At 39.2% G+C, this 14,293-nt stretch overlaps 1 protein-coding gene across 1 annotated transcript in view; it reads left to right on the top strand.

Moving 5' to 3' along the window:
- lrp1bb (low density lipoprotein receptor-related protein 1Bb) overlaps positions 1-14,293 on the top strand; it is a 99,477-nt gene that overhangs the window by 27,222 nt on the left and 57,962 nt on the right. The window contains exons 15-23 of the mRNA XM_087178943.1: positions 183-312; positions 655-781; positions 989-1,101; positions 1,817-1,941; positions 2,178-2,549; positions 5,540-5,729; positions 9,060-9,264; positions 11,346-11,538; positions 13,619-13,744. Coding sequence (XP_087035069.1) covers positions 183-312; positions 655-781; positions 989-1,101; positions 1,817-1,941; positions 2,178-2,549; positions 5,540-5,729; positions 9,060-9,264; positions 11,346-11,538; positions 13,619-13,744 — 1,581 coding nt within the window. The remainder of the gene's footprint in view (positions 1-182; positions 313-654; positions 782-988; positions 1,102-1,816; positions 1,942-2,177; positions 2,550-5,539; positions 5,730-9,059; positions 9,265-11,345; positions 11,539-13,618; positions 13,745-14,293) is intronic.

Here is a 14,293-nt window from a genome sequence, read left to right as displayed (position 1 = left end):
CAAAACTAAGCCTTAGGAACAAAAGCGGGTACCTTTGTTGACACTCTAAAATCATTCACAGTGTAAATATGTGAGCAAAAATTTGTTGTTATATACAGTATGTTAATGATGGGATCTTTTTTTGTATCTTGTGCCCTTTAGAATATATAAACCTCTGCTTACTATTTCTTCTTTCTACACAGGAAACCTGTATTGGACAGATCATGGTTTCAACCTAATAGAAATTTCCCGTCTGAATGGTGCGTACCGATCAGTGGTCATATCTGAAGGACTTGATCAGCCCAGGGCCATTGCCGTACATCCACAGAAGGGGTAGGAAATGTCTTGTTTTCAAGCTTTTGTGAAAATATCCGCACTTTTAGTCCGTATTTTTCTTAATTAATGTTCAAACTATTTTGTTTTCATTTACAAATTTCAAAATTGACTACTGTCTTACTGACATAATGAAGTCTATTATTGAACTGTTAAATATCTTGCCTCAGTCCACAAGTTTCCCCAGTCCCAGGTCACCCTGTTGACCAAACCAAATTTAAAGAAATACTACAAAAAGTAAAATATTAATTCTTTAATGTCTATTAGGCAACTAAACTGGCAGTATCTTAATTACATTTTTTTCAAGTACACACTGTGTTTGTGTGTTGCTATGCTGGCCAGGTATCTTTTTTGGACTGAGTGGGGCCAGAACCCGTGCATTGGCCGCTCCCGCCTTGATGGTTCGGACCAGGTTACCTTGGTCAACTCAGGCATCATGTGGCCCAACGGAATTTCCATAGATTATGAGGTGCAGTTGCACACAGTTGCACAAACACTCTCATCAACCTCTTGCACCTCCACTCCGTTCTTACACACTGTGCCTCCTATGTCATACAGTCTTACTCTTTTGTGGCTGAAATATGACTATGTCTAACTGGTTTCAGAGTGTGATATGTTTTTTAAAATTATCCTTCAGGAAAATACATTATACTGGTGCGATGCTCGCACAGATAAGATCGAGAGGATCAACCTTGAGACAGGTGAGGGCCGGGAGATTGTACTGTCGGTGGCCAACGTAGACCTGTTCTCAGTGGCTGTGTTTGGACCTTATATCTACTGGTCTGACAGGTAATTTATTATTTTCTTAAATGTACACGTATGCATTGGCGTGCAAAGCCTGCAATACTAACCTGACATTAACCCCTCCCTTTACAGGTCTCATGAAAATATTAAGAATAGCAGTTCCTTATAACAAGGGTCACCACCATAGTGAATACTCCAGACACAGTTCAGGGTTATCAGCAAGAGAAGATTCTTCTCAAACCATGTGTAAAATCACACATTGTTAAATTCAATTACACCTTATTTCCTTTCATGAAGTCAGTCACTTAATGCATATTTGTACACTCCTGTGGTTCTTTGGAACAGTGTTGTGGGCTCTCTGAAGCACCAACAGACTAAGACAGGTTTTACAGTATTAGTAAAGAAATGGTTGGTAAGTAGTTAATCACATGTCTCTTCTGTTTGTTTTGATTGTTTTTAACCTTTCTTGCATGACTTGACAATCAATCATCTCATTCCCTCCCCTTTATAACGAGGACGACATTGGAAAGAAGCTATTAGCTTTATTGTGCTTTTATCTTCAGCAGCTTGAATTGTGTGTCAGGACTGGCTGATTGCAGTCTTGGATTTTGCTTTACTTTTGTCAAATGAAATTATTTGTCATCATGTCGATCTAACTTTGTCATTACCCTGCCGCAGTGAAAAGTCAATACAATATGCTTTCTTCTCTGAAAATTAAATCACTTATTTTGCCCCCTTCATCTCTTCTGGTGTTGTTCAGGGCCCACTCCAATGGTTCAATCCGCCGTGGCTTCAAGACTGACACCAGTGAGGCTGTAACCATGAGGAGTGGTCTAGGGGTTAATTTAAAGGATGTGACAGTCTTCAATAGAGGCAGAGAAAAAGGTAGACGTTTCATTTTTACAGTCTTATTAATTTACATGATGACAATTTTCACCTCTGCAATCTTATTTTTACTTTTGCGGTCATGACTTTAATTCGTTTTTATAGGCTTTTATAAAAAGCACTTCAAACTCCACCTGTAATTTTCTTTTATGTATAGTCACATACAATTTAAACATGATTGCACAGAGGCAGAAACTGAGACTAAACAGTAACTGAACATGTGTTGGGTTTTGAAGGCACCAACCCCTGTGCCAGGAGTAATGGAGGCTGCCAGCAGCTCTGCTTTCACCTGGGCAGTGGTCGCCGGACCTGCTCCTGCGCCCATGGCCGCTTGGCAGAGGATGGCTTCGCCTGTGAGCGCTATGAAGGTTATTTACTCTACTCTGAGAGGACTATACTGAAAAGCATCCATCTCTCAGATGAGAACGACCTTAATTCACCTGTCCAGCCTTTTGAAAATCCTACATTTTTCAAGAATGTCATAGCGCTGGCCTTTGACTATAGTCAGAAGACAGCTGGAACCAACCGCATCTTTTTCAGTGACGTCCATTTTGGAAATATCCAGATGATTAATGATGACTGGACAGGAAGATCTATTATCGCAGAAAGTAAGTGAATGTTATACTCCCACACTGTTTTTCCATTATGTGAATGTTAGCATACACTTGCACTCATACAATCATATACCCTTGTTAAGCCAATTTCAAGAGCTTCACATTTGCTACAGTATTAATGGTGATATAGTGGTAATTGTACCCTGTTTGGCCTGAGTTTGTTTCAGCTGTGTTTTCAGTCATGTGTCCCACGTGCATTTCAATGAAAAAGATGCGCTTCAGTTGTAATCCATGCAGCTGTCTAAACGGCTATGTAATTGCTCACTTTTTACTTGCACTTTAAGTACATAACTGCTACCCGAAGCGTATTTTTATGCTACAAGTCTGATTTCCTCTGACTTATGTGTAACTGCATTGATTGTGTATTGGGATGTATGTGAGATGAGTGCCGCCAACATGTTTCTAGTGCACAGTGGCACTGAGGCTGAGCAGCTCCACTGTAGACACTGATCCAATCCTGCAGCTGCTGCTGTTATGCTTCTGACATGCTGCTTCTGCTACACAAACATTGTTACCTAGCTGTTGTTTTTACTGCAGTCTCAATTATAGGACAACCTCTTTCAGACTATAACATTGACATAGCATCATTGGCATTTATGTTTTCCACTCTTCCTTTCTTTTCTGTCATTACTCCTTTGAAAACTTACCACTTATCATTAAATGCTATAGTGTAATACCTATGTTTAAAAGTGTTACTGTTACAGACTGTATGATGGGTCCAGTCCCTCTCTATTTCTTCACTAAAGCTCAGTCAGTCCTGTCTTGATAAGCATGACTGAGTTCAGATGAACAGCAAAAGCCTCTGTTCTGCTCGGCTAGCACCCTCTGCCATTCTGTGAAGTTTCCACTGGGAGCAGAGCTCAGCACCTTCCCACCCCCTCCTCACACTGGGAGACTGGCAGTGTAACTGATCCACTCCCACCCATCCCCCCATGCCATCTCCCAAACCCTGCTGAGGGAGCTTTCAGCTTATTTATTTATTTTCTAGAACCATCTTTTGAACCATCTGTCAGGATTTGTAAGTGTCCTTCACACCTTAGCACTTGTGAAATGTAAAATCAGAGCGGTGTAAACAATTACAATTTTATCGTCCTTGTTTTCAATTATCTTATTTGGTGTTGAGTGAAAGCAGCATGCCCTTGCAGTCCATACTACTTTTGATGGAATCAACACCTTTAGGCAGCATCTACCCTTGCACTGTATATAAAAGCAAGACTCTACTCCTTTTCTATAAAGGTTTCTGCCTGCATCTCGTCATTGAGGAAAGGTTAAGATGTTAATCATCCATATTTCCCTAATTAAACTCCTTGTCCCCCATTAATTACTCTCTCGCCCCGCCAACAATTTGTGAGAAACTCCAAGCTGCCAGACGGCTTTTATTGCAAACTATTAATTAGTGATTGGCTGACTCAGGTAGTGTCTTAAATATTCTAGAGTATGGTTTATGGGTTTTTAGATAAGGGGATACAGCCAAATTGTGTTGCATTGGCCACATGTTCACCATTTAGACAAAATATGGGCTGCATGGACAGATGAAAGTGTGAAAATTCAAGTCACAGAAAAGAGGCGAACAATATTTGCCAAATGGTGGACCCAGATGTTTTGACAATACTAAACCATTATTAAATTTATTTTATTTTTTTCATTTTCTCGTTGAATTGAATGTTGGTAGTTTTATTGAACTGAAAGATGAAGTAAATTCTTTGGCCTTTCTAAGTGTGTACATCTTATGAAAGGTAATCTCTTGTTTTATCAAGCAATAAACAAACGTACTTGCGAACAGAAGAGTTACACATGAACAAACACACACACACGGATTCCGGTTCATGCAGGTAATCTTCCCAAAGCCTTAACAAACCGCATTTCCTATCTGGTTGACAAACTGTGATATCTGACAGTGTAGGGTCCAGTGGCTTTGTAGAGTGCAACTTTATTGAATTTTCATAAATTAGGAGTTTAATTTGTTCTTGTTTATACTGGTGTATTGGCCTTTTCTACTGCCTTTTGCATGCTGTCAATATTTTTTACTGCTCTGGGATGGTTTTTTTTGTTTGTTTTTTTTGCCAAAAACTACATTCGTTCTTTTCTCCCAGTCATAAGCTTCCACAAATATGCTACAGTTGTCCTTGGGGAAGTAGTCATATTCATGTATGAGTACATGGCAACTCAACAACACTGTATTACTGTTATTATATACTGTATACTGTATGTGTATATATTATTCTGACATTGCTTCTTCAGATTGATACTTGTGTAATATGGAAACATTGGAAGCCATATTCAGTAGGTCATTTATAAAACCACTGCAAAACAAATCTACAGTGAATGATAAAACATGAACATGGCCAGATTTTCTGTCTGTGATCATTGTCTCTCTCTGGAGGTTCTCTCCCTGTCAGTCACATTCTTGCACCAGCCTGGGAGCCTGCGGAGGCTTTTTCATATTCTGTCTTTAAGAAAATTGTTTCGCAGTGAAAACATTCAGGAACTGAGTGACTGTTGCATCAACAAATACCTTTCTGTCCAGTGTAGTGAGGCATGAAGTTATTTCCCTGTCAATCACCAAGAAAACATAATCCCAATTCCAACACAATTGGAGTCTGCCATCTGTTACAGGCAAAGTCAGTATTTTTACCTAAATCTGCACCACAGTCAACTTATTTTTTACATGTGGGTAGCAAAACAGGTTATCAATAAACTACATGAACACTTGAATTTTAACTATATTATTATTTATGTGTGTGCATTCCACATTTTTCATTTAAACAACTAATGATGAGATGCACATGGCTACAGCCATAATGTGTGATGTAGACTAATTTGGCAGATGTGTTTTCTACATTAAGGTGTTGCCAAGCACAGCTTTAAACATGAGTGTCCTTCTGACAGGTCTGTGCTTTCACTGAGCCATGCTTCTATGCAGTGGATGAATTCAATTACATGGCAGCAACTTGAGCATTGGTCTTATGTGTTTGTTCTTTTAGATGTGGGTTCAGTGGAGGGCCTCTCCTACCACCGGGCGTGGGACACTTTGTATTGGACCAGCTCCACTACCTCCACCATCACCAGGCAAACCGTGGACCAGAAACGAGTCGGTGCCTTTAGCAGGGAGGCTGTGGTCACACTTTCGGAGGAAGACCATCCACATGTCTTGGCTCTGGATGAGTGTCAAAAGTCAGTCAAACTCACTCACTTTTTCTCCACATTATTTTATCAGTTAATGCAAAAATGTCTGGACCTAAGTTTAGTCTTAGACACTGTGACTCCCAAAATTTTCATTTAGGTTGATATATATTCAGCTATACTCAGTTTTATTATCACCAAGGGCCATCATCGTCAAGCATATACCATACCCTATATAGCTTTTGATGCTCGTTATCTTGTTTAGCAGCAAAAGACTATTTAATGGTCCAGGAAAATATATAATAACATAACATAAAAGCATTATATGTTTATGTGTTTTCTCCCTCCCTATGATACAGGCTTGTATATACCTTTCTTACAACACTACTTCAATGCATTGCTCTGAGTTTCCCATCAAGTTGTTAAATAAGATGCACTTAATAAAGAAGGTCACTGCCAGAGTTTTAACTGGAAGAAAAAAAAAAAAAACTTGCATTACTGCTGTTTTAAAATCTGTGCACTGGCCTATGGGTTTTAGGACAGATTTTATGACCTTCGTACTTGTCTATTAATCTGTTCATTGACTATATTGTTGATATGCTGCCAGATGTGTCCAAGGTAGAGCTCTCAAATCCATGTGCTTTCTACACTGTAACAAAAATGCAGGCAAATTGAGTCTTCCCTCTGAATCTTAGGGCAGAAACATCAATTGAGGCTTTTAATTTTTTTTTACCTTCTAATGGCATGTCGTTTTTGCTTTAAGGAATAAGATATGTATGTCATCTACGTATGTTAGTAAAAAAAAAAAAAAAAAAAAAAGTGTTATGTTCTTCAAAAAAATCATCAAAGTACATCAGTATTCCTGTTGCATCTGGTGCAGATTGTTACAGTGAGCATTCTACTGAAGAGTCAGTATCTCACTCCTGCTGTTGGACTAACTAAATTAATTTCATGACCTCAGTCTATATCCTTGGTTGGCAATTTGGCACCATATCCATCCCACTCCAGAAACACTGTCTGATAATTAGAATTCAAACTCAAGTGATTAATTAGCAGTCCATGGTTGTGACTTCTGACCAGAATCCTTATTATCGCACTAGAGTGGACTTCCATGACTTAATTTCAGTAAGAAGTGAGAGGCCAGGAGCTGAAAAAAAGCTTAGCAATTTGAAAACACATCCAGCTCTTTTCTTCAGTGATTTGTTTACATAGCTGTGGATTTAAAACGTGTACCGCCCATATTGCAAAATCCATATAAAACAAGATATAAATCCTTTATTTACTCTGCTGCTATTATCTGTGTTTTATACTCTCCTAAGTCCGCACAGAGAAGAATATGAATGAATGACCTCTATCTCACAAGCTGTGATGCTAATCTGTTTTATCAAATTGAAACTGAGCTACACTTTGTCACTGATGAGCTCCTTCGGGGCATAGAGAGGGTAAGCTGATGACAGCCATGGAGGTTTTGGGAGCTATGGAAGGTTGTTGATAACTGACCTAATAGTAATGATAATAACAATAATAATAAAAAACTTCATTTGTATAGCACCTTTCATACAAAAGATGCAGCTCAAAGTACTTTACAACAAAGAAATTACATGCACAAGTGCTTCACATGAAAAGACATAAAATTTAAAAATCTAAAAAAAAAAAAAAATTAAAATGAGAAAAAATTATTATAAAATGATAACAGGAAAATGAGAATAAATAAAAAGGGAAAAATAGGTGAAGAATAATATACACACAATGCATAAATTTAAGTAAGAAAAAATTTCTTTTTGACAAAAACCTTTCTTTTTTGCCTCAGTGTACACCTCAGCTCTGAGGCATAAAGAACTACAGAACATCTTTTTTACTGAGGGATGCAAATGCACCACAGGTTTTGATTATACCGGGGTGAATCTCTTTCAGCTGCCCTAGAATATTTTCCCTATGGGTGCAATGTAACTGTGGGTTTTATCTGTGCCAGGCACAACCCGAAATTGCCCCAAATAACCACCCTCTTCGGTGGCGCTGCGGGGGGTGACACACACAGCACACTCTTTTTCTTACAATTCAAAGTGCAAAATTTCAGAGCTAGTTAAAGGCTAAGGTGAAGAGATAAGATATTAGCTCTCTTTTAAAAATACTAAGTGAGCTGGCTTCTCTGATATCTATAGTTAGCGTGTTCCATAGTTTTGGGTTGTAATTGACAAAGGCTGCATCCCCGAGTTAGCAATGTAGCTTGGTCCTAACCAGTAGGGGTTTTGTATATAAGAATGAGGACCTTAAAGTCAATTCTAAATGTAACAGGAAGCCATTGTAGGGCAACTAAAACTGGACTAATGTGCTCTCTCCTCTGGGTTCTGGTTAATAGCCAAGCTACAGTTTTGAATGAGCTGAAGTCTCAGTGTTTCTTTTCAGAAGGCCAGTAAAAAGTGCATTACAGTAATCAAGTCAGCTTGAAATAAAGGGATGAATCAGTCATCTTGCTGATTTATAAATGGCCGTACCTTAGCTATGTTTCTAGGGTAAAAAGAATCGTGTGTTCGTCACCTTTCTGATGTGGGACTTGAAGCTTCGATCAGAGTCTAAGATAACAGAGACTTGTAACTTCAGATTTAACCCAGGGAGTTAATTTCCCCAGATTATTGAACAGCATTTCTCTGTTTGTTTTGGGGCCGACTGTTTCATTTTTTTTCTCATTTAATTTTCATTTATTTATTGCTAGAGGACGCTATGTAACTATGGAAGTCCCCAGGTGGCAGCATGTACAGTGAGAATAACAATGGACCAAGGCAGCTTCCACAACCAACCCCCACAGCAGATGTCATGTTTCTCAGACACATTATCTCCAAGATTCAACAAACAGTCATAGAGAGAATGACCAACTTATCAAGACGATTAATCAGCATATCTGGTCTACCGTATCAAACGCTGTGCTTAGGTCTAAGAGAACATTATTTTAGTTAGAGCAGTTTCAGTGCTGCAGGTTTTTCTAAAGTCTGACTGAAATTCCTCCAGGATATTGTTTTATTCAAGAAAAGAGTTTATTTGCACTGAAACGATCTTTTCAAGTATCTTACTCATGAATGGAAGGCTGGATACCGGCCTATAGGTAAAGAACAAAGCATGACTGTGTAAACCTCCAGCCGTTTAATTCAGTAAAAAAAGACTTTCCTATTTATTAGCGCTTGTTTTGCCAGCGTGGGAGAGAGTTCTCTGCTTGACATATTAGTGTGGAGGCTCTTATAAAAAGGTCCACATATTTTGTAGTTGACATCTGCACATGAAGCTGAAGCCACTTGCTGTTGCTGAAAACAAAAAATAAAGAACAATACTGTATGTTTCTCACTACTAATTAAATGCTTGGTTTGGTTTGTCCATTACCCTTTTTAGCCTGATGTTTTGGACCAACTGGAATGAGCAGAGGCCGAGTATCATGAGATCCACGTTAGCAGGCAAGAACATGAGGATTATCATCAGTTCGGACATTCTGACACCCAATGGACTGACTATTGACCACAAAGCAGAGAAGCTCTACTTTTCAGATGGAAGCCTTGGGAAGATTGAGAGATGTGACTATGATGGTTCCAGCAGATATGTGAGTATGGAAATAATGGCCCCCAAGTAAAAGATATTACTTGTGGTTACTCAATCTAAAGCAATTTTTTAATTTATTTGACTATAAAATCATTGGTGTTGGACCATTATACAAGGTATAGACCCATCTTTTTAATTTCTACATAAAGCTCTTAATTTATGTACCTTTTGAAATTCCCATGAGTCAAGGAATGTTTTTATGAAAGAGACCCAGTGACTCACCGGATAGAATCTATTTTCCACTTCTGTTTCATTACAAAACATCTGAGAATCGAGGCACATATTCAGGGACAGAAAGTCAAATTGATCTGCCCTTTTCTCCTGAAATGAAACTGTTTTTCTGTCTCCCATTTAATCTGCCATCCCTATTGAGCTCCTGGAACATAATCCTTTATACAGCGAACAGGATATGAAACACCTCTTGATGTTCTTTCTGATATTTCATCTCTGGGGGTACAGATGGTTTCCTTAATCACAGAAGTCATTCCGTGGTAAAGTAAAGACGCTCAGTCAGGGGAGTTCTCATTTTGTCCACGAAAAGTTGCTTGCATAATGTATGACATCCCAACTGGATTTATATCCTCTGTATCCCATGTGTGCCAAGGATTACAGTACAAGATGGTCTTTTTTGCTATGGATGTCAGTTTTTGCTTGACATGACCTCTGCAGCTCATCACCTTGGCCCATTTCAATTAGTTGCCCATATGTTTGCTGAGCCGGGTCACAAGGCTCAGAAAGTCTCCACCTTTGGGTCCCCACCTGCCCTTACTGCAGTCAAGTCCTGCTAATGAAGGCTTTGCACTCAGACTGCTCTGGGTGCAGATTCTCCATTCCAATTAAAATGTGTAAATTAAACAGAGGAAGCTGATTGTCAACTTCAGCACTTTCCCACACTGTGGTTCTGGAAATCTTTAGACAATTCACTATATACAAGACATTTCCTCTGGAGATGGCGGCTTAAGGCTCCTTGTCACTTTAAAGTCTTGTGGTTGTTTCATTTTTGTCTTGAGTCACACGAATGTAAACTTGGATGGCAGCGGAATATCCTCGAGGGCCCAGCTACTCCTCACTGCAGCAGTGCCATTACATGCTGCCAGTGTAGTTAGTGACAAAGAAGGATAAAAGATATGGCATGATTTTCTCCCCCGTGCCATTTTGAGAGTGGAGGCTCATGTCATTAATGAAGGCAGTGCTTCACAAAGGGCAGCGGAGTGCATGATAAGGGAATATGTCAGTATGTTTAGCCAAGAAAAGATGCCCTTTTCACGATGAGTAGAGGAAATATGAATTGAGAGCTGTCGGCAGTTGAAGTACGATATTTGAATATTGTTGAGGAGTGAAAGAATGATAAGAATGAATGAAATATGTTCACATTTACTCAAAACATGAGTTCGGCTCAAAAATAATGTGTAGCTGGCTATAAACCTAATGTGTCCCAAATCTAATTTCCTATCAATATGTTCAGTCCTACCCCATCTGGCGTTTCCCTCTCTTTCTCTCTCTGTCTCTGTCTCTTACTCGCCTGATGGCCAGTTGTTGCTTCCACAAGCTGGGCTCCTTTAATCAACACCTGTCCTATTAATCCCAGTATGGCACAGGGCTAATGTGATGCTGCTTACAAGCCTGTCCCACTAATGGCTTAGACTACAGAGCTGCTGGAAGCCCTGATCCCCCCCCACACACACACGCACAAGCCTAGAGAGTCCCACAAGGAGGCATCTGATGGATTCCTGCCTCCCTGCCAATGACACTGTCATTTACTCCCCCAACATCTGGGTTAAGCAGTCATGTAGGCGGCAGGGGTGTTGTGTTGATTGAGTTGAATCATTATTTTTCACATTTATTCCTAGGGTTGCACTAGGGAAAAATTCTGTTGATGCTCTCTCCAGCCAGATCTTGAAAAGACATGTGTTTTTGGTCTGTGGGTGGAAGTGCAAATATTGACAGTATGAAATGTATGAATTCACCTTGTGTTATAGCTGTATTGTGTATGCCAGCAAATAGAATAATTTACATAACCTGAGACTTGAAAAGCATATTGGAAAGCAGTCCTAACACCAGTGCTCTGCTCTACAATTTTAGGTCATAGTTAAATCAGGACCTGGAAACTTCTATGGGCTCGCCATCTATGCAGATTTCATCTACTGGTCAGACTGGGCCCGCAGGTCTGTGCTGCGATCAAACAAATACACAGGCGGTGACACCAAGGTACTTCGAGCAGATATACCCCATCAACCAATGGGAATTATAGCTCTGGCCAGGGACACAAACAACTGTGAGTATTTAAACACCTGGAAATGAGCTTAATTTAATGACCAATGGATGCGGTGAATTGTCTGCAAATATTTGTGTATTATGTGTTTGCAGATGCCTGGGTGTTCATGTGTGCTTATTGGCGGGATTTTGTACATGTGCATATTTATTATGTTAGTGTAGGTTAGGACAACAGACCAAAATAAATATGTGACTGCATGCACTTTCTACTGTAGCAATACAAAAATATTAGAGGAAGCAGTTCTTATCTGTGTCACTACTGCAGTTTGCATGCACCCACTGGCTTGATAATAAAAGACGTAATAAAGCCAGACTGATTCTGACTGTTTGAGGCCAGTACCAGTATCAACATTTTGGATTTTTTATAAATCTGATCAGTTTTTTTATTATTTTTTTTTGGGCAAGGATTTCTGTAAGTTGTTTTTCAATAACTTATGACAAGGCTATGCATTAAGGCAGGGTATTTATATGACATTTATAGTTGAGTCAAGCTACATTGTAGTCAGATATTCTACACATATATGATATATCAATGATCAGCCAACATTGGTGAACAATACCAGCCCACTGATACGTCATCTGGGCTCTGCTAACTAAAAGCAAAAGATTTAAAATGTGGTCTCATTTTGATGTACAAAAAACAGCAGGGATGATAAATGAATGTGGTCTTATTTAGAATCGCTAGAAAACTAAAGTTTCAGAGGTAATTAATATAAAAAGTAGCCTATGTTGTAGAGGGAGTTTCTTAAGTGCCATATAAAGTTTAATTTCCAAGTAGGACAAAGGGAAGTGTGCGTTGGTGTGTCCCAATGGTTGGACTTGGATGCAGAGAGCCACACTCTTCCTCGTTTATCTCGTCATGGGAAATAATCACATCCTATGACCCGCATGTGCACAGCTGCAAGAAAAACAGCGAGTCTACAGCATGATGTGCAATGACCAGCAATTTATTCTTTTTGATCTTTATGTTGTTCACCTCGTGTTGTGTTTTTCTTGTAACAAATATCCTGACTATAAATAATCATACAAATGGTTTACGTGAGCTGCAAAACAGGAACAGCTTCTTCTCTTGTGAATAAAATACTCGAGGCTCAAGGGCAGGTAATAACAGAGGGTCTCCATTGGATGTATATGTCTCTTAACGCTTATAATTAAGAGTATGTCTGTTGTTTCTAATCTTCTATGCATTTTTTCTCTGGACTGGATTAGCACTCACATTTTCTTTCACAGGTTATGTCTTCACTTGGTCATGCGGTGTAGTGCAATACACGAATCCCACACAGTTACACACAGCGTTTTCACATAACACCCCGGGCAGAGAAAGACAAAATATCCAGTACAGTAATACTTTTGCTACCTGTCAGTGAGCATACCTCCCTGTGGTCAGTATTAGTGCAGGCATTTAGCAACACAACTGTCCTTTTATTCATATGTTGACCACTGATGATCCTTTAAATTAAGACTGAATTTAAGTGCAAGTATTCAACACTTAAATCAGCGTCACTCTTAATATATCCTCCTAAATTAGGTCTTAGATAAGGATTTGAATAATTTAAGTTGTTTAGCAGTTTCCTCATCCAGTCTCATGCCTTAGCATTTCACATCGACACTTTTCCAATCTCAACTGTAATAAATCTTACAGGAGAAAAATCAACATCAACTGTCTCACCCGTTAACAGCAAAGGTGTCAGGCCTTCAGATTCAAAAAGAAAGAGCTCCTTTCTAGATTTATCATTCATTTTCCATGATATGCAGAGAAGCCAAAGTCCGTGCCTTGTCCCTTGGGATTTTGAAAACTTATTTGAAATATAACTTTGGACTATCACTCACTGGCCTCATTACTGATACAAGATACTATTTTAAGGTAAATTTAATTGGAATATCAATATTTGGAATGCCACTAACTAACAGATAAGGAAGACTGAAGCTAAAGTCCAACAGAAAGATAATAACTGCGGGTCCTCAGAAGATAACTCCAGGAATGTACTAAAAATCTCTCACTCATTATATTTAAAAGAGAAAGTGTGTCCTTGGAGACTGCGTCAGACCGCTTAATGATTTCTCTTTGATTTTTATTGAAGGTGAGCTGTCCCCATGCCGACACATGAATGGAGGCTGCGGTGACCTTTGTCTCCTCACCCCGGATGGGAGGGTCAATTGCACTTGCCGTGGACAGCGTGTCCTGTTAGACAACAACAGATGCGTGTGTAAGTCATGAGAATCTTCAGATGGAATTATAGTGAGGTCACAACTTCTAACCCATAGAGCATTCCCCAGTACCAGGTATTGATTTTAATGGCACTCTATATTGATTAATTATTTTGAAAGAAGTCAGTGTCTACATTTATATGCATAGCATAACCTGGGTTCTGTACACATTCAGGGTAAGATATCATTTGCACTGTTTACACGAACCTTTTGACATCTTTGAATTGATCCCTTTGCACATAACCACACACAAACAGGAAAGCATGACCAGCTGCTGTCTCTTCATCTTTGTCTAAGCAGTGAATTTGTAATGATTCCAGAAGTCATAGTCAATACTGCTCATGGAAAATAAAGCTTTAATGTTGTGCTACTTTAAGTTTAGGCAGACAGCAGAAAACACAGTTGAGAGGAGTAGGATGTTTGTCACAATTACTTGCCTGAAGTCACAAGGAGAAAGCATTCCTAATTTGACACATTGCTGGTTGAATCTGAAATGCAGTGTGAGGACAGAACATAAGGTGGGAGGAGCTGTTCAAACGAGGGAAGTT

Source organism: Seriola lalandi, unplaced genomic scaffold, assembly GCF_002814215.2.
Source record: "Seriola lalandi dorsalis isolate HSWRI2012SDOR001 ecotype SW California unplaced genomic scaffold, Sedor1 jcf7180002054758, whole genome shotgun sequence".
Classification (NCBI taxonomy): domain Eukaryota; kingdom Metazoa; phylum Chordata; class Actinopteri; order Carangiformes; family Carangidae; genus Seriola; species Seriola lalandi.
The sequence above is the reverse complement of the archived record's forward strand: the minus strand, read 5'-3'. Positions and strand labels throughout refer to the sequence as shown.